This window comes from Mytilus galloprovincialis, chromosome 5, assembly GCF_965363235.1.
Source record: "Mytilus galloprovincialis chromosome 5, xbMytGall1.hap1.1, whole genome shotgun sequence".
In the NCBI taxonomy this organism is placed as follows: domain Eukaryota; kingdom Metazoa; phylum Mollusca; class Bivalvia; order Mytilida; family Mytilidae; genus Mytilus; species Mytilus galloprovincialis.
The window spans coordinates 78,780,643-78,806,314 of record NC_134842.1 but is presented as its reverse complement, the minus strand read 5'-3'; the positions used below and the strand labels follow the sequence as shown (position 1 = coordinate 78,806,314).

Genomic DNA, 25,672 nt, shown 5'->3' with positions numbered 1-25,672 from the left:
TTCAATAAATATTTTATGAAAAAAATCTCAACAATAATTAATTAAATTTATTCAAAAACATTTACTAGAGATAATTTTATAGGAGTTTAATTCAATCAATACAAAACGGTATATGCATATTCATTTTCGTTCATTCTTATATTGTGGTTCATAACTTCTACCATTCGTCAGCTGTGCGCTTTTAATTACGTATATTGTCGATAAGCTATAAGAGTTAAACAGATTTTATTTTTTCCCAGAATTCAATAAATCGGGCTAATACGTCACGACCCACTCGAGAATTCAACCAAAAAAGTTACAAATACTTGATTTTCTCCGTTATTAGAAGGAATATAAATTTAAAACTTTGCAAATGTGTTTTTTATGTTAAGATGAACATAATTAGATGATAAGTAAAAAATCGCGGAATTTCCCTTTAAACTTAATAATATACATTTTCCGTTTTTCAGGAAAATAATGTTATTTCGTCTTAGATTTTATGCTTGAAAAATTCCCCAATTAGAAGAAATATTCCCAACTTGATGTTCAAGGGACCCATTTGAAAACACCTGGAATCATCCCTGCTCTTTATCAATAGGAGTGATTGCCCTTAAATGAGGATTTTTTTCCTCTTTTTGTGTTTTGAGCAAAAACTAAAGAAGATAGAGATACTAACAGTAATATTGTTTGCCTTAAATAACCGGAGAATAAAGGCCTTTTCCCCTGGAGAAAAATCCCAATTTGGAAAAAAAATGGCTTAAAATTATTCCCAAAAATACACCTTTTTTCCCAAACAGTAGTAATTGAACATGGATACAAACTGAAAAACATTCATTTAAAAAAATTTCATGTCTAAAATGACTATATATACATGTGTATGTACAGATTTTAGGGTCTATTTATGTATCATCACTGACAATAAGGGGTCTTTATATTTCAAATGAGAGTTTACCTCTTGAAAGGGGGTCTGCAAATTGAACTTCCAGTCAAATTCATAATTTATTATACAATTGTAAATTTCCCAATTTGATAAAAATGATGCATATTTTCCCAATAAAAAAGGGTAGAGGTAGTTTTGAAAAAAGCCAACAATATCACTGACTAAATTGGCTAAATTGTCCGCAATACAAGATCAACAAAACAGATTTTTGTCATGAATTCTATTCCCGTCTACAGTGTTGGAGCGTGTCCTTTGTTCATGTTGTTGAATACAATGTATGCACATAGACCAAGGTGAGCGACACAGGCTCTTTAGAGCCTCTAGTTATAAAACTTATACAATATCTTGGACAAGTTCTATAATGGTGGTTGATCTACTTTTTTTTTTAAGTTATGCCCCTTGTAAATATTACATTTATGGAAAATGGCCTCGCTAGTGCTCTCACACGTACAATTTTGCTAGATTTTTATAAAACTTTTTTTTTTTTTTTTTTTTTTTTTTTATCTTTTTTTTTTTTTTCAATAGTCAGAATTTTACACACCCCATTACACTACCACCTGACAATGGTATCAAGGGGTAAATACAGAATATATAAGAAGAAAAAAAAAAAAAAAAAAAAAAAAAAAAAAAAAATAGCAATATACAAAAAGAATCTCTGACTAATTAATGTTTAACAATAAAAATATTTTAGGTTACATATAAATTGTATTTGATTTTTTCTCCTCTCTCTCTCTGACTTACTCACATACAACACTAATACTTTCACTCATCTGTTTTGTTACAATATGTATCATGACTTTCTTTTTAATACAATTTTTTTAAAGAAATAAATTTGCTCACAATTTATAAATTATTTCTTTTCTCTAAACTAAACATAGATAATATGAAAACAACACTTAGTTAAATATTACATGTAAAGGAGACCAAAATTTTTCACAAACTTGGACTTTATCATTTTTCTTTGCAATATGATTTTCAAGAAATTGGTATTTCTTTATTTTATTCTTTAACTCAATCATATTTTGTTTTGTTTCATTTAATTTACATTTGTATATATAATTCTTTGTAATTATGATTAGCAGATTCAATAATAAACTCTCATGTTTGCAACCAAGAAACACATTCTCTTTGTTGATATCAAAATTTACAAAACAAAGTTTCACAATATTGGAAAAAGACTGCCACAATTGAAAAGTTATTGGGCATTCAAAAAACAGATGTTCAATGGTTTCTTCTCCAAGTTTACAAAAAGTACATAACTTGGTATCTTTTAATTTGATTTTGTACAAAAAGGTATTAGTTGCTATAATTCTATGCAAAAATTTATATTGAAAGGTTTTTAAATAAGCATCTCTACAAGACTTTTTTGTTATCATGAAATACTCTGACCATTTTGTAGTATCAATAACTAACAGCTCTGCCCATTTCAAAAATTTAATTGTTGGTAGTTGAATAACTTCATCTACTAAGTTTTTATATACAAATTTGGCTTTCACATTACACCTGATTTTTTTTAAGAAAGTATCACCAGTGTTAGACTTATCTAAATCTTGATTTAGACAGAATTCTTTAAGGTATTTTTTCATAGCGTTAGGGATTTTTGATATCAAACCATAATATTTAATAAAATTGTTGGTTTGTATTTTTTCTTGAAATTGCTCAAATTTATAAAAAATCATATTTTCACGATTAATAAGGTCACTTACTGACTGCACATTCCCCTTTTCCCATTGAATGTAATATGGGAAATCATCCAAAGAAGAAAAGTTCAAAATATCTAAGGATAAAATGTCACTGACAGAAATCTCAGTAATAGGTTTTGCAGCGGAAAAGCATAGTAAAACATCCTTCCAGAATGAATTTTTACATATTTTAGCAATCTCAATCAGCTTTTCTTTCTGAAGATTTAAAACCCTTTCACCCCCATACTGCATAAGGTCTGCCAGTAACAACTGCTGCCAGCCACCGCTAGGGTTTGCCAGCAGTCTTTTTATCCAACTAATTTTCAAATAGATATTAAATGAATGAAGATGTACCATATTAAGTCCACCTTGTGAAATATCACCAACAAGTGTGTTTCGCTTAATTCTGTCTGGTTTTCCATTCCATATGAAATCATAAAATAATGAAGTGAGCTCTGTTAACCTGATAGACTTGGTAATGCAGTCAATAAATGGACCAATTTTGAAAGAGCAAGTGATTTAATTACTGTAATTTTTCCTAATATTGTAAGTTTTCGATGTTGCCAGCTCTTCAGAATTGCAGAGACCTCTTTAATTTTCTTAGCAAAATTAATTTCTGTGATGCAGCTTAAATCTAAAGAAAATTCAATCCCCAAAAGTTTAAAATTTGAATGTGACCAATGAAGTTTTAAGTCGGGACATAAAATAAGATCAGAATATTTTTTACTTCCAACCCATAGTGCTTTTGTCTTTGAAGCATTTATTTTCAAACCTGAAATTTTATAAAAAGATTCAAAGCATGAAAGTGTTTCCCTCAACGATATTTCCCTTCCATCTAACATAAGGAATGTGTCATCTGCGTACATGCTTAAAAGTGATTCATTATCATTGATAGTAATTCCCCTTATGTCAGGATTACCTTTTAATTTCAAAGATAATAATTCAACCCCAATAATAAATAAATAGGGAGAAAGAGGATCTCCTTGTCTGCAACCTCTTTCTAAATGAAAAAACTTAGACATGTGTCCATTATTTATAACACAACTTGAAGCCCCTGAGTATAAAGTTTCAAACCATCTACAAAAAGAAGGCCCAAAATTAAAGCTTTTCAAAGTATTTTTTAAAAATAACCATTCCAAGGAATCAAATGCCTTTTCAAAATCAACAAGTAATAAAAGACCTGTCTTATTATTTTCCTCAAGATAGTGCATCAAATCATATAAAAGGCGGGTGTTCTCACCCATAAATCTGTCTTTAATGAAACCTTTTTGTGTGTCACTTATGATAAATGGTAAAATGGGTTTAAGTCTATTAGCTATAACAGCATAAACTATTTTCATATCAGTATTCAAAAGACTATTAGGACGCCAGTTACTAATATACTGTCTGTCTTTTCCCTCTTTAGGAATGCAAGTTATTATACTTTGATACTGAAAATCAGAAAATTTACCCCCCGCATATCCAAAGTGAAGAGATCGAAAGACAAAAGGGCCAATATCTTTCCAAAAACATTCATAAAAATCTACAGAATACCCATCAGAACCAGGACTTTTACCATTGGTCATAAATTTTAAAGATTCAGCACATTCTTTAAAAGTTAAATTTCCTTCACAAAGATCACTTTGTTCTTCTGTAAGCTTAATGTTATGATTAAAAAATGATGTATCATTGCAATCTAATTTTTTGCTTGAGTACAAATTTTTATAGAAATTTTGTTGTTCCATCAGAATTTTTGATTGCTCTGAAATATGCTGACCTTCATCATCAATAAGTTCTGTTATGGTTTTCTAAATAAAATTTTTCTTTTCTAATTTAGAAAAATAATTTGTACACTTTTCACCATTCTCATGCCAGTTAGCTTGGGATCTAAGCAGCAAGCCTTCAACTTTCTTTTGTCTACAATTTTCTAGTTCAAGTTTTTTTTTCAAATAAAGATTTTTGAACCTCATCATTTGGAGAATGATTCATAATACTTTCAAAATATAAAATATCATCTTCAAGTAAAACTTATACTATAGGTTAATATCAGCAATATTTCAGACAAGTACTATAATGGTTGACAATCGACTTTTTTAAAAGAGTTATGCCCCTTGGAAATATAAAATATGTGCCAAGCGGGGCACATTGGAACTCTGTTCTTTTATTAATCTTATTTTAAAAGAAGTAGGTCCGGTAAGGGCCGATTTTGGCCTCAAATTTCAGGTTCATCTAAAGAAAGATCTTGGACACTTTTTAAACACTTAAGTGTCTATTTAAATTGATTCAATTCGTGTATGTGAAAGATTTTGACTTATTTAGTCATTTAAAGCGCTCCGATTCAAGCTTAAATATGAAAAAAATACCAAATATGCCAAAAAACGTCACTTTTCAGATGGTTTTTGTCAAAAATGAAAGTGGCCGCATCCGTGTTCATCCTCAACCTTTATATATGTTATGTATTATCATCAAATACAACTTAGATTTCAATATTATGAATGAACACGAATGCGGCCACTTTCATATAAGACGGAAACCATCTAAAATTTAGCTAAAATGCTAAAATTGTGAAGATTTCAGTAATTTAGCATGACTTTATGATGCTAGTACCCGATATTTGTGCATTGTATTGTCAAAAACAGCCCATATTTATGAAGCAGAAGCATTCTACTTTCCAGTAAATAGCTAAAAGATTACATTTTCACAATTTTGTAAAACTGCTATATTTTGGGGCCAAAAAAGGGTCTTACTGAACCTACTCCTTTCTACCTTCTATTTGAAAAATTATCATGACTATATTAGAAAAGTAGAAATTGCAAACAGCAAAAATAATTAGATATATAAGACCTACAAAAAAAACCAATGAGATTCAAACCCCTAGGTGACTCCTTACAGGAGTTATTGCCCTTCAAATTTAATTTTTGAATTATTTGTAAATTTTTGCCTTTTATCTTGAACACTATTATAGATAATTATACATGTTAGATGAGAAGAATTTTTAAACAACAAAAATTATCAACAATAAAAGGCCTATATATATATATATATACAAAAGAATTATATGTCTGAAAACTTATTCACCAGTGTTTGTCCATAATCTTGAAAAAAAACAGAAAAGTAGATACTGTGAACAGCAAAAATTATCAGATATTCAAGGTCAACAAAAATTCATACATGACCGTAGCTATTAGATAATTGCTTATGGGAGTTTTTGCCCTTTAAAGACAAATTTATTTAGAATTTCAGAATAGTTGCCTCTTATCTTGAAAACTTTAAGAGATAAATAGAAATTGTTATCCTAAAAAATGATTGGTATTATATGAGAATGCCAATATGACAGAAAGCATTGGCTGACCCCTTATCATGCTTATAAAAGACAATGTTGGGGCCCCACCTACGATAGTAAAGTGGCATTATGTTTTCTGGTCTGTAAGTCCGTCCGTCTGTTGTACCGTCTGTCCATTTGTCTGTCCGTTCGTCCGTTCGTCCCGCTTCAGGTTAAAATTTTTGGTCAAAGTAGTTTTTGATGAAGCTGAAGTCCAAACAACTTAAAACTTAGTACACATGTTCCTTATAATATAATCTTTCTAATTTTAAAGCCAAATTAGACTTTTGACCCCAATTTCATGGTCCATTGAACATGGAAAATGATAGTGCAAGTTTCAAGTTAAAGTTTTTGGTCAAGGTAGTTTTTAATGAAGCTGAAGTCCAATCCACTTGAAACTCAGTACATATGTTCCTTATAATATGATCTTTCTAATTTTCAGCCAAATAAGATTTTTATACAATTTCACGGTCCATTGAACATGGAAAATGATTATGCGAGTGGGGCATCCGTATACTTGGGACACATTCTTGTTTACTAACTTTTAAGTTCTTGACATTTATTTCAATTTTGGAATCGATAGTATATAGGGAGTAACTAAAACAATAAACAAAATATCAGCAATACAAGGTCAACAAGAAAGCGATTTCAGTCATGTATTAAATTGTAGTCTACTGTTATGTTGGAGAAAGGTCATTTTTCATGTTTCGCATAGCTCCAGTTGAGTGACACAGACTCTTAAGAGCCTCCAGTTCACTATGGCATTGTTAGACTCTCAGCCTAATGAGTATTGAATATCCCCTTGCTATCTTCCGCCTTTTAATCTTAAAAATACTGGTTTGTTCATTCATTGTCTAACATGCATTACATGTCTAATTTGATATATATATACATAATGTAATTCTATTTATTACGTATTATGCACTCTTGGTACAGTTTTTTTGTTCTGTGTATTGGAATAAAACCAATATTTCAAACACAAAAAAATACTCCCACAATTGATATTTAATGTAGTAACTTTAACAAAACAGCCAATCACAGTTGGAAAAAGAATTATGTGTGTGAAAGAGGGAGAGCTAGAATATTTCATTCATACCTTTCTTATATTTCAGAGTTGAATAATCACAAAGTTAAACTACAAAAGAATTACATGATGTTTGTCCATGGTGTTGACTCCAAAACAGACATAGCTGACCACCTGTATCAGTCTGATGTTTTAAGTACTGAAGAAAAAGAGGAAATTTGTAATTCTTCACTCACTCAACAGGAAAGTAATAGACTTTTATACAACACATTGATTCGCAAAGGTGGAGATGCATACACACACCTTCTTGAGGCTGTAAGACATGGAAAATACCAGGATGTTGCTTCAGAAATGGAGAAGACAGAATTGTCAGATCAAGAAATACAATTGTGTCAAATAGGTAATTATAGCAGATATATGTTTAAGTGTAAAAGGAATGGTCAAATGTTGGAAACAAACATATTGCTAAATCAGAAAAGAGATAGGAACTATTGAATAACTGGTATTAAACTATATTTAAAAAGTCCGTTTAAAATCAAGGACAAATAATTATATTGAATTTGATAGGACAAGCATGTTCATGATGTTTTTTTGTTGTTGTTTTTTTTAAGAAATAAGGCCTGTGACCATGGTGACCCCCTTATTCTATTTGATATTTTTGAGATATTTTGTAAAGAAATCACCTCATTGAATTTAGTAAAATATGAATTGTTTGATGTTTGCTCAATCAGGGTTAAAAAAATAAGATACCCCAATGTTACACTTATAAAATCACTGTGATTTCTTAAATTTCAATGTATTTAACGAAAAAATATGGTCCCTAACTTCCAGTTTTTGTTGAGCCTGCAACTTTTGTTGCAGAAAGCTCGACAAAGGGATAGTGATCCGGCGGCAGCGGCGGCGGCGTTAGCTCACTTCTTAAAAGCTTTATATTTTAGAAGGTGGAAGACCTGGATGCTTCATACTTTGTATATATAGATGTTTCATGTTACGAAGTTTCCGTCAGTCACATGTCCAATGTCCTTGACCTCATTTTCATGGTTCAGTCACCACTTGAAAAAAAAGTTCAATTTTTTTGTAATGTTGAATTCTCTCTTATTATCAGTAATAGGATAACTATATTTGATATGTGCGTACCTTGCAAGGTCCTCATGTCTGTCAGACAGTTTTCACTTGACCTCGATCTCATTTCATGGATCAGTGAACAAGGTTAAGTTTTGGTGGTCAAGTCCATATCTCAGATACTATTAGCAATAGGGTTAGTTTATTCGGTGTATGGAAGGACTGTAATGTGTACATGTCCAACTGGCAGGTGTCATCTGACCTTGACCTCATTTTCATGGTTCAGTGGTTATAGTTAAATTTTGTGTTTTGGTCTGTTATCTCATACTATATGCAATAGGTCTACTATATTTGTTGTATGGAATGATTGTAAGGTGTGCATGTCTAGCGGGCAAATGTCATGTGACCCTGACCTCATTTTCATGGTTCAGTGGTCAAAGTTCAGTTTTTGAGTTTTGGGCTTTTTATCTAATACTATATACCATAGGTCAACTATATTTGGTGTATGGAAATATTTTATGATCTTTATGTCAGTCGCGCAGGTTTACTTTGACCGTGACCTCATTTTTGCGGTTCATTGCACAGTGTTAAGTTTTTGTGTTTTGGTCTATTTTTCTTAAACTATAAGTAATGGGTCAACTATATATGTTGTATAGAAGCATTGTTAGCTGTACATATCTGCCTGGCATGTTTCATCTGACCTTGACCTCATTTTCAAGGTTCATTGGTCTTTGTTTAGTTATCTTGATTAATGATAGGTTTATGTGACAGTTGTAATAAAGCTTAGCTTTATACCTAGGACTATCAACATAATATCAATGATTAGTATAGAAGGCGAGACATTTCAGCGTGTGCACTCTTGTTATACTAAATTTTGAAAGTTTATTGACAAAGAAGTCTTAGATAAGATTAAAAAATCTATTGGCCAATATTTAGACACCCCATCAACCTTAATTGCTAATAGTAAGTTATTAATTCTTTCTTCATGTTCGTCAGTTGTGTTTAATTTGTTCAATCTTCAATTTTGTAAAATTATTGATAAAAAAATGAGGAGATATAAATATTTTTTTTCTTTACCTTTATGACAAAATTATGTTGTACAATGTTGTGTTTAAGTTATAGAAATATTTAGACTATGAAACATCTAGGCAGTTTGTCCTGTTTCAGGAATGAAGAAACTCAAAGACAGACATGAGAAAAAAGGTAACCATATAATATAGTTCACTGAACTTCGGGCAAGACTGAAAGATGTATATTTTTTCAAATTGATGTTAATTGTCCTATGGCAGTTTTACCCTAAGTGTGATAATCTACAGCTTTTGTCGAAGGGGACTCCAGGTTTGCACTCCGTCTGTCTGTCCGTCTGTCCAATCAAATGTCCACACTTTTTTAGCTCACCTGGCCCGAAGGTCCAAGTGAGCTTTTCTCATCACTTTGCGTCCATCTTCCGTCGTTAGCTTTTACAAAAATCTTCTCCTCTGAAACTACTGGGCCAAATTAAACTAAACTTGGCCACAATCATCATTTGGGTATCTAGTTTAAAAAATGTGTGGCGTGACCTGGCCAACCAACCAAGATGGCCGCCATGGCTAAAAATAGAACATAGGGGTAAAATGTAGATTTTGGCTTATAACTCTGAAACCAAAGCATTTAGAGCAAATCTGACATGGGGTAAAATTGTCTTTTAGGTCAAGATCTATCTGCCCTGAAATTTTCAGACAAATCAGACTTGTAACCCGTTGTTGGGTTGCTGCCCCCAAATTAGTAATTTTAAGGAAATTTTTGCAGTTTTTGGTTATTATCTTGAATATTGTTATGGATAGAGATAAGCTTTAAACAGCAATAATGTTCAGCAAAATAAGAACTACAAAAAAGTCAGACATTACTAAAATTGTCATGTGACCCCTTAAGGTGTTATTGCCCTTTATAGTCAATTTTTAACCATTTTTCAATAATTTTAGTATTCTTTTAAAAAAATCTTCTCCTCTGAAACTACTGGGCCAAATTTAACACAACTTGGCCACAATCATCATTTGGGTACCTAGTTTAAAAAAATGTGTTGCATGACCCGGCCAACCAACCAAGATGGCCACCATGGCTAAAAATAGTATATAGGGGTGACATGTAGATTTTGGCTTATATCTCTGAAACCAAAGCATTTAGAGCAAATCAGACTTGTAACCCGTTGTTGAGTTTCTGCCCACAAATTAGTAATTTTAAATAAAATTTTGCAGTTTTTGGTTATTATCTTGAATATTATTATAGATAGAGATAAACTGTAAACAGTGGTAAACCTCAATAATGTTCAGCAAAGAAACATCTACAATTAAGTTAAACATGACCAAAATTTTCAAATGACCCCTTATGGAGTTATTGCCCTTTATAGTAAATTTTTAACAATTTTCATAAATTTTTGTAAATTTTTTGAAATTTTTTTCCACTGTAATTACTGGGCCAAGTTAATTATAGATATAGATAATTGTAGCAACAAGAATGTTCAGTAAAGTTTAAGTAAGATCTACAAACACATCACCATCACCAAAACACAATTTGTCATGAATTTATCTGTGTCCATTGTTTAATATGCACATAGACCAAGGTGAGTGACACAGGCTCTTGAGAGCCTCTAGTTCATTGTGCTTAAAGATATTGATTTGATAATTGGTATATAGTTTTATAATGACAAGTTACAGACAAAGTTCAAATTTTGTTCAGGTCTGTTGATTTTCATACCTGTCAACTGTCACTAATTGGGGAAGACTTCCCCCCATGAATTTTCCCAAATAAACATTTTGAAAGACAATTTTGTCCACAATTTAAAACAAAACAATCAATTTTGCCATGGCTATAGGTTTGTAATAATATGAAGAAGCAAAAGAAAACAACGTTGAAATAAATTTTAATGGCCATTTAAAGGTTTTGTAGGAATGTAAGAGCCATCTTCCACATAAAACCCCCATGGGCATTTTGAAATGTTGACAGGTGTGAGTTTTGTGCAGAGTAATTATGGTTCTTGGAAAAAAATCACTTTAATCATTGTTAATAATCTGATTTTGTCTCGCCTTAACAGAGTCAAAAAGCGGGACATATGTATGCTGTTTCCGGTGACGGTGGCGGCGCTGTCAATAATGTATTAGTTTGTGATTGGGTCTAGTTTATAGTGAACCACGAGTGTACAACGTTACATGTAGGTCAATTATATTAAGTATGCATTTGTTTAAAGCTTTGGCATACATATCTCATTGCCATGGAGTTTATTCAGCCGGGGCACCCCCTCAAATATGGTCTATTGACTTTTAATCTTTTACTTATAAAAAGAAGATGTTGTGTGATTGCCAATGAGACAATTCTTCACATGAGACCAAATGACAAGAAAATTAACAACTTTAGGTCACCGTACGGCCTTCAACAATGAGCAAAGCCCATATCATAGTCAGCCATAGAAGGCCCTGAAATGACAAATGTAAAACAATTCAAACAAGAACTATCGATCTAATTCATGTTAAGAAAATGAATGAAAAACAGTTATGTATCACACTAATAAACGACAACCACTGAATAGTTTACATGTATTAGTTTGTGATTAGGTCAGTTCAAAAGGAACCATTAGTGGTAGGCCAATTTTAATTGGTTTACAGTTTTACTGTATAAGCATTTGCACATCTTAATTCTAATGAGAATATTTGTCCCCACCCCCTCATGCATGGTCCATTGACTTTGAAACTTTTAATTATTTTACATGTATTAGTTTGTGATTAGATCAGTTTTAGATAAACCGCTACTGATACATCAATGATATTTGGTATGCAAATTTATTGGCATTTGCAAGTATTTGTTTCCATGGAGATTATGAAGACCCACCCTCTCATGATGGTTCATTGATTTTGAAACATTCACATAGTTTACAAGTTAATGTTTGTGTTTAGGTTTGTTTAAATGGAAGTACTTATGATAAGGCAATGGTATTTCGTAGCAGTTGTATTAGCATTGGCACATCTCATTTCTATGGAGATTGTTTAGCCATGAACCTTCCATCATGGTTCATTGACTTTGAATATTTGCACAACTAAAATGATAAAGTATTGCTATGTTAATTTCAATATTTGCATTATCAAAATTACAAATAGGCGAGACATATCTATGTGTTAACATTTATTTTTTTCTTTTTTGTCATGCCTGACGATATTGACTTGATATTTGTTATATAGTTTACACCAAGACAACTTATTGATGAAGTAGCATTTTGTTCCAGTACAATGAATTTTTAACCGGCAGGGCACTATGAATTGCAATAACATATTTTTTGACATGTGCAGTTATCTTAGACATTACTTAAGGTTGTCTATAATTACATATAAAAATTATTCAGTAATGCTCGATTTAGCATGTGAGACATTTCAGGGCTCTATATTTTGTATTAGGCCATGTATTTTTGGTGTAAGGAAAAACTTATACATAATTCATTGTAATTGTCAATAGGAAAAACAGAATATGTGGTAAGATTGCCAATGAGAAAACTATCCGCCAGAGTCCAAATGACGTAAGAGATAGCAAATATAGGTCAGCATACAGCCTTCAATAATGAGCAAAATCCATACCTCAAAGTAAGCTATTAAAGGCACTGAAATGACAAATGTGAAACAATTCTAACAAGACAACTAACAGCCTGATTTATGTATGAAATATGATACACAGCAAAAAATGACATTCAGTGATATCCTGACTTGGGGTATGAACATAATAATGTGGTGAGGTTAAACATGTATGCCGGTGTCAAACCCTCCCCTAACTTGGACAGTGATGTAACAGTACAACTAAGGAACAAACTATAAAAAAATCAGTTAAAAGGGCTTATCTTTGTATTTCTATTAACTCACCAGATCAATACAAAACACAAAAGACAGTACGTTCAAATCTGAGAGTTCCATGTTCATAATTTGTCGGTTTTATATTTTTAGATATTCTGATGGATCACGATGAAGTTATTCCTCAACACATTCTTGGTAAGTTTATTGATGTAGAACATTGGAACGTTATTTGATTCTACAATAAGGCATCTTTAGTACATATAACTGGAAAATACATATGTTTTGATTGATAAGGCTGGTATCGAAGATACATGTGCTTTATACTTTTTACTTTGTCTGTCCTTCTATAAACTTTTTTAAATGCAGTTATTCCAAAAGTATTGCTTAAAGAATGGTAGATATAAACGTGTTCAATTGTTGTACATTATACATGTTATATGTAGAGAGTTTTATATTGTAAATACAAAATTTTGAGGAACATCTTTCAAGCTACCTTTTAATTGATAAACAAGTATATTGTGCTATTCTAAATTGGTTCATGGTGTCAAAATTATCTGTTGGCTGCCATTTTCAGTTTTTTAATTTGCTTATTTAGTATGACTTGAAATTCTGCATTAATTTCTGGTGTAAGAATTCATTTGTTGGCCTCAGTTTTCAAGAATACTATCAAAATATGTAAACATATAAAGTTCTTGGAATTAAAAAAGGGCCTCAGTGGATAAGTGGTTTAAGTAGTTTTAAGTACTGTACTACTAACCTGTCAACACTGAGGTTGTATAAGTTTGAACCTTAATTGTGGCAGGTGTGCTGGACTCTAAATTGACTTGGATTGTCAGTGTTCCTGTCGAAGGTAAAACTTTCTCTCTGAGCACACTAATAAAACCTGACTACCACGAAATAGCCAAAAGGGCTGAAAGAGGAGTTAAACTGCTGATCTATTATCAAATAATTTAAAAAAAAAAAATAATAATATATAAACATGAATAAGGTAGCAAACAATGTCATGAATTGATATTTGGTGTCAAAAAATGTTTTGTTTTCATTCCATTTTCAAACTATCTGTTGGCCGCCATGAAATTAAACAAAAGGAAAATGATTCGCTTTTTTTGGCATCTTTATTTATTATTTGTTTCTACGACAACAAAAAATGCGGTGTAAGTTTTCTAGTTTGTATTAATGTATCAACTTCTTTTATACTACTTATATTTTGACTAAAAGGTAGAATTCAAATTATATGTCACAGTTCATTTTTCGGGTCATTTAAGAGATCTGCGACACTGACATGAAAACGCACAGAAAATAAGTGCTTTGGAATAATAAACAAAGCTCTTATTAATGTCCATGTAGTGTGAACACACAGAAGTTACTACAAAACATGAAAAATGTCACAACAATGATAGATAAAAAAATATTTGTCACGATAGAGTATTTTTCTTAAGGGTTACCGGTAATACCACCACTGATATTCCCCTATTAGTCATTGTTTAGCTGGCATTTAACAGTATGATTTTAGTAAAGAAATTTTACCATTTAACTTTAAATTAATTTCAAACCACATTTCCTTGAATAGAAGAAAAAAAAACATCATCTTAAGTTTTAAAAATATTTTATTAGAACACTGAATAAAACAAAATATGGTGCTTCAAAACACACAATATACATGAACATGATGAAACTTGATGTCACATACTTTATTTTTTGTGTTATTACACCTTGAAATTTGAACTTAAATATATATAGTTAATTTATTGAATTTCATATTTTACAGAGCAGTTCGAAAGACGCTTGGAACAGTGGAAAAAGGATGACCAACAGTTTGTTAGCACTGAAGCAGAGAAACATGTAATGCAAAAAGTTTTAGCACAAAGTTCAGTAACTCTGGTTGGAAATTCTGGCACTGGAAAAAGTTTTCTTTCTAAACACATTGCCCTCATGATGACGAAACATGGCTATACTGTTATTCCATGCAGTAAACCAGAAGATATTGGAAAATGGTTTAAACATGGGCGGAAAACATTGTTTTTCTTTGATGATGTCTGTGGCAGATATACTCTTAATCAACAAATTTACACTGACTGGAAACAAAGACTTGATGACATTATATTTCTTCTTGGAGACAAATGTTGTAAAATCATATCTACATGTAGATTGGAGGTTTACAAAGATGAACTATTTAGGAATCTCTCTATTTTCAAAATGTGTAACATTGATTTAAGTTCGAAAGAATTCAAACTTAGTGCTGCTGAAAAATTTGCTTTAGCTGAAGTGTACTTTAAGGAAAATACTGATGAAGTAAAGGAATTGTCAGAAAAATATGACTTTTTCCCACTTTTATGTAGCTTATATCATAAACAGAACCTCCAGAAGAATGTAAGCGTTACCTCTTTTTTTAGCAATCCTTTTGAAGTTTTCAAAGATCAACTTGTACACATGTATGGAGAAAGTGATACTGGTAAGATGCAGTATTGTAGCTTAGTCCTTTGTGTCATGTTTAACAACACATTAACAGAAGAAAACTTGTCACCAAAAGATAAGAAGATAGGAGCAATCATAGAAGATTTACTAGAAGAATGTGAACTGAATAAAGGAACATCCATCAAACGTTTAAAGAAATCCCTGGAAATACTCGAAGGTACCTATGTGGTCAAGGAGGATAGTACATACAAAATAATCCACGATAAATTGTTTGATTTCCTGGCTAAGTACTTTGGGGAGAAGATGTTACAGATTTTCATTGATCATGCTAATACTGATTTCATTGAGGAGAGATTTCTTTGGAAGATAACAGATAACATGGGCACAGAAATAGAGTTTGTAATAAGAATACCTGATAAATATATAAATAGATATATAGACAGGTTACTGAAAGACTGGGAGAATGGTTATGTATACAGTGTATGTCATAACAGAAACATGGATTCTACAACATTTACTGAAAATTTCATAACACGTTTAAACCAACTTGATCTACCAATGCAACAAGACCTTGTTTGTACCAAAGATATTCACATGAAAGATATAGCACTAGGTGGAAGTTGTTATATGGGTACAGTTGACCTCGTTAAATGGTTGATAAGTAGGAATAGTGACATTAATTATTGTAGAGTGGATGGTTGGTTTCCTTTGTTATGCGCAAGTGAGAATGGACATGTTGATGTTGTTAAAGAACTGTTACTACATTCAGCTGATGTCAATAAATGTAACAATAATGGTGTATCACCTCTGTCTATAGCAAGTGGGAATGGACATGTTGATGTTGTTAAAGAACTGTTCCAACATTCAGCTGATGTCAATAAGTGTGCCAATTATGATACATCACCTCTGTATATAGCAAGTCAGAATGGACATGTTGATGTTGTTAAAGAACTGTTACAACATTCAGCTGATGTTAATAAATGTAGGAATGATGGCACCCCACCATTACAGATTGCTTGTTACAACAACATGATAGAGGTTGTATGTGTACTTCTTCAGTGTGAGGATGTTGATATTGATTTTTGTGATGATGATGGATGTTCCTCACTTTATTGGGCAAGTAATAATGGACATGTTGATGTTGTTAAAGAACTGTTACAATATTCAGCTGATGTCAATAAGTGTGACAATAATGATGTATCACCTCTGTCTATAGCAAGTCAGGAAGGACATGTTGATGTTGTTAAAGAACTGTTACAACATTCAGCTGATGTCAATAAGTGTAACAATTATGATACATCACCTCTGTATATGGCAAGTGAGGAAGGACATGTTGATGTTGTTAAAGAACTGTTACTACATTCAGCTGATGTCAATAAGTGTGACAATAATGATGTATCACCTCTGTATATAGCAAGTCAGAATGGACATGTTGATGTTGTTAAAGAACTGTTACAACATTCAGCTGATGTCAATAAGTGTGCCAATTATGATACATCACCTCTGTCTATAGCAAGTCAGGAAGGACATGTTGATGTTGTTAAAGAACTGTTACAACATTCAGCTGATGTCAATAAATGTAAGAATAATGGTGTATCACCTCTGTCTATAGCAAGTGGGAATGGACATGTTGATGTTGTTAAAGAACTGTTCCAACATTCAGCTGATGTCAATAAGTGTAACAATTATGATACATCACCTCTGTATAAAGCAAGTCAGAATGGACATGTTAATGTTGTTAAAGAACTGTTACAACATTCAGCTGATGTCAATAAGTGTAACAATTATGATACATCACCTCTGTATATGGCAAGTGAGAATGGACATGTTGATGTTGTTAAAGAACTGTTACTACATTCAGCTGATGTCAATAAGTGTGACAATAATGATGTATCACCTCTGTCTATAGCAAGTTATAATGGACATGTTAATGTTGTTATAGAACTGTTACAACATTCAGCTGATGTCAATAAGTGTGACTTTAGAGGTAAAAATCCACTCAATGTAGCACAGGAGCAAGGACATATAGAAATAGAATCATTGTTAAAGGGAAAAGGATTAAATCAACTTTGATGTCAAAATGATCAATTCCAGTGAAAGTGGCAAAGGATGTTTTGTTTTTATTGTTAGAATTTGGACATTTTCATACATTTAATTTCATTTATTAAAATCCCTCATATAGCATGTATAGCTGAAAATAGTTTATAGTTTGAAGTATTGGCACTAGTCAATACATTGTACTTCCATTAACCGTTAGCTGTTTTGTTTCGTTTTTGTTTTTCTTAATTCTATTGTTAGGTTGATGTCTATATTAATAAATCTCTTTTTATGCATATATACATATCTTGTTTTTCTGAATAATTGGAAAGATTTTTGTGAAAATACTGTTTTCAATAAAAAAATAAACAAATTATTTGGAATCGAAAGCATTTAAAGATTGACTAGCAGTATGCAAAATAGGTAAACACCCTCTAAAAACAGAGATGGATGGATATATGCAAAAAAAAAAATTATATAGATAATAACAAAGGTTATGTTGGATAAATTTGAAAATGAAAAACAATGTATTTGTGAATGTATACATTATAATCTCTTCATTGCTCTTGGAAAAAATAGTTCTATGATATTGTAAAATTGTAAAAATTTTAAACCCAAATGCAAATTTCAAATTGACTTGTTATTCAATAAAACCTAGTGAATTGAAAATTATTAAATACTAGTATCAATCAAATCAAATCTTATCTCCATGACTATAAGTACTGGGATCAATAGTGCTGAAAGTGGCGTTAAACACCAATCAATCATATCAGATCATATCTCCATGACTATAAGTACTAGTATCAATAGTGCTGAGAATGGCGTTAAACACCAATCAAATCAGATCATATCTCCATGATTATAAGTACTGGTATCAATAGTACTGAAAGTAGCGTTAAACACCAATCAATTAAATCATATCTCCATGACTAGTCTATAAGTACTGGTATCAATAGTACTGACAACACCAATCAATTAAATCATATCTTCATGTCTATAAGTACTGGTATCAACAGTGCTGAAAGTGGTGTTAAACACCAATCAATTAAATCATATCTCCATGACTTTAAGTACTGGGATGAAGAGTGCTGAAGGTGGCATTAAACACCAATCAATCAAATCACTTCTCCATGACTATAAGTACAAGTATCAACAGGGCTGAAGGTGGCGTTAAACTCAAACATTCAAATTATATCTCCATGACTATAAGTACTACTATCAATAGTGCTAAAAGTGGCGTTAAACACAAATCAATCAGATTAATCTCCATGACTATAAGTTCTGGGATCAATAGTGCATAATGTGGCGTTAAACACAAATCAATTAAATCATAACTTCATGACTATAAGAACTGGGATCAATAGTGCTGAAAGTGGCGTTAAACACAAATAAATCAAATCATATCTCCATGACTATAAGTAATGGTAACAAAAGTGCTGAAGGTGGCGTTAAACTCAAATCATTCAAATCATATCTCCATGATAATAAGTACAAGTATCAATAGTGATGACAGTGGTGTTAAACACTAATCAATCAAGCAAATCATACCTCCATGACTATAAGTACTGGGATCAATAGTGCTGAAAGTGGTGTTAAACACCAATCAATCAAATCATATCTCCATGACTATAAGTACTGGGATGAATAGTGCTGAAAGTGGTGTTAAACACCAATCAATTAAATCATATCTCCATGACTATAAGAACTGGTATCAATAGTGCTGAAAGTGGTGTTAAACACTAATCAATCAAAACACCTCCATGACTATAAGTACTAGTATCAATAGTGCTGAAAGTGGTGTTGAACACCAATCAATCAAATCAAATCATACCTCCCTGACTATAAGTGACTATAAGTTCTAGTATTAATAGTACTGAAAGTGGCGTTAAACACCTACCAATCATATCAAATCATACCTCCCTGACTATAAGTGACTATATGTACTAGTATTAATAGTGCTGAAAGTGGTGTTAAACACCAACCAATCAAATCAAATCATTACTCCATGACTATAAGTAATGGTAACAAAAGTGCTGACAGTGGCGTTAAACACTAATCAATCAAAACATACCTCCATGTCTATTATAAGTTCTTGTATCAATAGGGCTGACCGTGGTGTTAAACCCCAACCAATCAAATTAAATCATACCTCCCTGACTATAAGTGACTATAAGTACTAGTATTAATAGTGCTGAAAGTGGCGTTAAACACCAACCAATCAAATCAAATCATTACTCCATGACTATAAGTAATGGTAGCAAAAGTGCTGACAGTGGTGTTAAACACTTATCAATCAAATCATTCCTCCATGACTATAAGTAATGGTATCATTTTTAACCTGAAGATGATACATAGTTTGAAGAAGGTTACAATAACTGTAAAGGTCAACATTAGAGAAAAGGTAGTTCTATCTGACTTATATTTTATTTTCATGATAACAATGTAGTTTAATTTTAAAGCTAAGTTCCAACTGTCATTATGTAGTCCTTTGTTATGTAATAATGGTAAATTCCCCTTTTTTATATTCATGTTATATCAAAGGTCAAGTATTTAAATGTTTCATGTTAAACTACCCATAAAGGTCTTAAAACAGATACATGTACCACTGAATTTGAATTTTCATAATGATTTGTAGTAGAGGTATATCTTGTTATTGTTAGTAATACAACATGTATATGTATATCTGTTAGGATAGTTTTAGTAAGTTCATTGATATCAGTTGTAGCTACTTAATATACTTACACATGTCTATAGGTATATATTATGTATACTTACACATTTCTATAGGTATATATTATGTATACTTACACATTTCTATAGGTATATATTATGTATACTTACACATGTCTATAGGTATATATTATGTATACTTACACATTTCTATAGGTATATATTATGTATACTTACACATGTCTATAGGTAAATATTATGTATACTTACACATTTCTATAGGTATATATTATGTATACTTACACATGTCTATAGGTAAATATTATGTATACTTACACATTTCTATAGGTATATATTATGTATACTTACACATGTCTATAGGTAAATATTATGTATACTTAATAATTATAATTACACATTTCTATAGGTATATATTATGTATACTTACACATTTCTATAGGTAAATATTATGCATTTAAAAAGAAATATAACGAAGTAGAATGTTCAAAAGAAGGACCGAAAAAATATGTATGATGCAAATATAGAAAATATTTTAACATACATACAGATATTCTAAATTTTATTATTTGAGAATGGAAATGTTGTAGAAATTTAAATAAATAAACAACATAAAAGAATGAAAAAAAGGAAATAAAGATAATGTTCTGATAAATATTTTTTAAGAATTTTAGGTTTTGAGTTTTCCTTGAAGTTCGTACAATTTTGTTAATTTACTATAATTTTTTTCAAAAATTTAAAAATGCCAAATGAATAAATCAGAATATTTGAATATAATCTGTAAATTTAGAATAATAAATCATGTTTATGTATTATAAAAGCCAGTTATATATTTTTGCTAATTGTTATCTGTATCAAGTATTGATGAAAGGCTTTGATAATGTTGATGTATTTTAGACCAATAGATGTATATACATGTATATATTTATTGCATAGTGTTTATTTATTTTTTCTTTATAATATTTTTATGAGCGTTTTAAAGATTTACTTTATCTAAAGGTGAAAAAGTAAAGATTTTGAAGTTTTGTATATTTTTACCTCAAAAGAAACAAAAGGCACTTACATCTTATAAATAGAGTATATGTGTATGGGCTTTGCTCATTGTTCAAGGCCGTACAATGACCTATAGTTGTTAATGTCTGTGTCATTTTGATATCTTGTGGAGAGTTGGCTCATTGGCAATCATACCACATCTTCTTTTTTTATGTATAGTACATGTATTTTAGATCTATATATTTACCAAAATAATTTATTCCATTTGGTCATATTTCTGAATAATGATTTAAATGAGATTTCAATACTAGTAGACACGTAGCTGAAAATAACTGAATTGTTTATTTATTTTGACACATTCTAAGAAATTATCAAAGCAAAACAAATTAATAGTATATTGTCTTTTAAGGAGTCTTTAAAAACAGTAGAGCATGATAATGTGTTTATATTCTTAATAGAAGATTGAACTTTCACATGTTTCATACTACAGCCAGTGGCGGATCCAGAGGGGGGGTTCTGGGGGTGCGCACCCCCCCTTTATTTTGGCCGATCAATGCATTTGAATCGGGACATATGTTTTGCACCCCCCCTTTGCCCTGGGCTAGCACCCCCCCTTTCGAAAATTCCTGCATCCGCCACTGACAGCCTCAATAAACCAAACAATTTCTTACTTTTTGAAGTGGAACAAGTACGTAGTTTATACTGTAGATATTATATACTATTGTAGTTTGTCATATTAACTTATACTTTCCAATAAACTTAACTACTTATGACTGAATTTTGTTTATGCCCTAATGGAGGGGGCATTAAGTGTTCCGTCCATCCGTACTTCCCAAAATTGGTTTCCGTTCTGTAACCTGAGTTTGCCTGTATTTAATTTTATGAAACATATATGCAGTGCTTGTTATAACTGTTCTAGAGTGTTGCCCCTTTATAAATGAAAAAAAAAAATACAAAATATTTAGATTCCGTTCTTTTACTTACAAAATGTTAGTTTGCCTCAAATAATGTATGAAATTTACACACAATGCTTATTATCACAAAATACAGATCAAGTTTGAATTTTGATGTCGTCACTCTTATCATTCTGGAGGTATGCCCCTTTATAAATGGAAAAAAACGCAAAATTTTTCATTCCGTTTTCTAACTTTAGTTAACTCAACTAAATGTTATGAAACTTATACACAATGCTAATTACAACCAGACAACTATCAAGTTGCATATTTGTGGCGTTACTTCAACCATTATCGAGTTGAGATCGTTTATCAATGGAAAAATTGCAAAAACAGTATTTTCAGTTCTGTAAGTTGAATTTTTCTCATCCAAACATTATGAAACCTTATTACTTATGACGGAAAAACTCAAATAAAGTACAAATTTGGCAAGCGTCACTTTTATAGTTCTCGAGGAAAGTCTCATTGTAATATTGTATGCAAGCGGGGACATCATCTGTGTCCATTGGGACACATTCTCAATTTCTTTTTATATAAATCAAAACGAATGGGTGATCATATCAATACTTACCATATATCTGTATAATATTTCACAAAATTCTCAATGTCAATGTATTTAAAATAAAAACAAATAATCACAGTTAAAGCAAGAGGAAACGACACTTACAGTTAAAACAAGAGGAAACGACTATCACAGTTAAAACAAGAGGAAACGGCAATTACAGTTAAAACAAGAGGAAACGACAATTACAGTTAAAACAAGAGGAAACGACACTTAGAGTAAAAACAAGAAGAAACGACAATTACAGTTAAAACAAGAGGAAACGGCAATTACAGTTAAAACAAGAGGAAACGACACTTACAGTTAAAATAAGAGGAAACGACACTTACAGTTAAAACAAGAAGAAACGGCAATTACAGTTAAAACAAGAGGAAACGACACTTACAGGTAAAACAAGAGGAAACGACAATTACAGTTAAAACAAGAAGAAACGACAATTACAGTTAAAACAAGAGGAAACGACAATTACAGTTAAAACAAGAGGAAACGGCAATAACAGTTAAAACAAGAGGAAACGGTAATTACAATTAAAACAATATAGGAAACGACAATTACAGTTAAAACAAGAGGAAACGGCAACTACAGTTAAAACAAGATAAAAGGACAATTACAGTTAAAACAAGAAGAAACGAAAACTACAGTTAAAACACTAGGAAACGGCCATTACGCTTAAAACAAGAGAGAACGGCCAATGTAAACAAAACAGGCGGAAATAGCAATTGCACATAAAACAAGAGGAAACGATAATTACAGTTAAAACAAGAGGAAACGTTAATTACAGTTAAATAAGAGGAAACGGCAATTATAGTTAAAACAAGAGGAAACGGTAATTACAATTAAAACAATATAGGAAACGACAATTACAGTTAAAACAAGAGGAAACGGCAACAACAGTTAAAACAAGATGAAAGGACAATTACAGTTAAAACAAGAGGAAACGACAATTACAGTTAAAACAAGAGGAAACGACAATTACAGTTAAAACAAGAGGAAACGACAATTACAATTAAAACAAGAGGAAACGGCAATTACAGTTAAAACAAAAGGAAACGGCGATTACAATTAACACAAGAGGAAACGGCAACTACAGTTAAAACAAGAGGAAATGACAATTACAGTTAAAACTAGAGGAAACGGCAATTACAGTTCAAACAAGAAGAAACGAAAACTACAGTTAAAACACTAGGAAACGGCAATTACACTTAAAACAAGAGAGAACGGCCAATGTAAATAAAACAGGCGGAAATAGCAATTGCACATAAAACAAGAAGAAACGGTCATTACACATTAAACACTAACAAAAATGCCATTAAACATAAAACAAAAGAAAACGGCAATAACACATATAACAAAATGGGGCGGTATTTACACATTCTACCAGAAATGTGTTAAACGGCAATTTCACATGAAAAAGAGAATACAAAACATTTAACATGGAACAGGACACAACGGTCAGTAGACACACAACAAGAAGAAACGGCAATTACAGTTAAAACAAGAGGAAACGGCAATTACAGTTAAAACAAGAGGAAACGGCAATTACAGTTAAAACAAGAGGAAACGATAATTACAGTTAAAACAAGAGGAAACGGCAACTACTGTTAAAACAAGAGGAAACGGCAACTACAGTTAAAATAAGAGGAAACGACAATTACAGTTAAAACACGAGGACACGACAACTACAGTTAAATCAAGAGGAAAATAATTACAGTTAAAAAAAAGAGGAAACGGCAACTACAGTTAAAACAAGAAGAAACGGCAATTACAGTTAAAACAAGAGGAAACGACACTTACTGTTAAATTAAAACAAGAGGAAACGACAATAACAGTTAAAACAAGAGGAAACGGCAATACAGTTAAAACAAAATGAAAGGACAATTACAGTTAAAACAAGAGGAAACGATAATTACAGTTAAAACAAGAGGAAACGACAATTACAGTTAAAAACAGAGGAAACGACACTAACAGTTAAAACAAGAGGAAACGACACTAACAGTTAAAACAAGAAGAAACGACAATTACAGTTAAAACAAGAGGAAACGACAATTACAGTTAAAACAAGAGGAAACGGCAATTACACTTAAAACAAAAGGAAACGGCGATTACAATTAACACAAGAGGAAACGGCAACTACAGTTAAAACAACAGGAAATGACATTTACAGTTAAAACTAGAGGAAACGACAATTACAGTTCAAACAAGAGGAAAACAATTACAGTTAAAAAAAAGAGGAAACGACAACTACAGTTAAATCAAGAGGAAAACAATTACAGTTAAAACAAGAGGAAACGGCAATTACAGTTAAAACAAGAGGAAACGACAATTACAGTTAAAACAAGAGGAAACGACAATTACAGTTAAAACAAGAGAAAACGACAATTACAATTAAAACAATATGAAACGACAATTACAGTTAAAACAAGAAGAAACGACAATTACAGTTAAAACAAGAGGAAACAGTAATTACAGTTAAAACAAGAGGAAACGAGACTTACAGTTAGAACAAGAGGAAACGACAATTACAGTTAAAACAAGAGGAAACGACAACTACAGTTTAAACAAGAGGAAACGACAATTACAGTTAAAACAAGAGAAAACGACAATTACAGTTAAAACAAGAGGAAACGGCAATTACAGTTAAAACAAGAGGAAACGGTAATCACAATTAAAACAATATAGGAAACGACAATTACAGTTAAAACAAGAGGAAACGGCAACTACAGTTAAAACAAGAGGAAAGGACAATTAGAGTTAAAACAAGAGGAAACGACAATTACAGTTAAAACAAGAGGAAACGACAATTACAGTTAAAACAAGAGGAAACGACACTTACATTTAAAACAAGAGGAAACGACACTTACAATTAGAACAAGAGGAAACGACAATTACAGTTAAAACAAGAGGAAACGACAATTACAGTTAAAACAAGAGGAAACGACAATTACAGTTAAAACAAGAGGAAACGACAATTACAGTTAAAACAAGAAGAAACGACAATTACAGTTAAAACAAGAGGAAACGACAATTACAGTTAAAACAAGAAGAAACGACAATTACAGTTAAAACAAGAGAAAACGACAATTACAATTAAAACAATATGAAACGACAATTACAGTTAAAACAAGAGGAAACGGCAATTACAGTTAAAACAAAAGGAAACGGCGAATACAATTAACACAAGAGGAAACGGCAACTACAGTTAAAACAAGAGGAAATGACAATTACAGT

General features: G+C 31.4%; 1 protein-coding gene across 1 annotated transcript in view; it reads left to right on the top strand.

The window, feature by feature from the left end:
• Positions 1 to 17,284, top strand: part of LOC143074156 (uncharacterized) — a 72,332-nt gene extending 55,048 nt beyond the window's left edge. Inside the window, exons 3-8 of the mRNA XM_076249705.1 lie at positions 7,015 to 7,326; positions 9,156 to 9,191; positions 12,947 to 12,991; positions 14,565 to 15,995; positions 16,179 to 16,331; positions 17,121 to 17,284. Of these exons, the coding sequence (XP_076105820.1) occupies positions 7,015 to 7,326; positions 9,156 to 9,191; positions 12,947 to 12,991; positions 14,565 to 15,995; positions 16,179 to 16,331; positions 17,121 to 17,284 (2,141 nt within the window). The remainder of the gene's footprint in view (positions 1 to 7,014; positions 7,327 to 9,155; positions 9,192 to 12,946; positions 12,992 to 14,564; positions 15,996 to 16,178; positions 16,332 to 17,120) is intronic.
• The last annotated feature ends 8,388 nt before the right edge of the window (positions 17,285 to 25,672 follow it).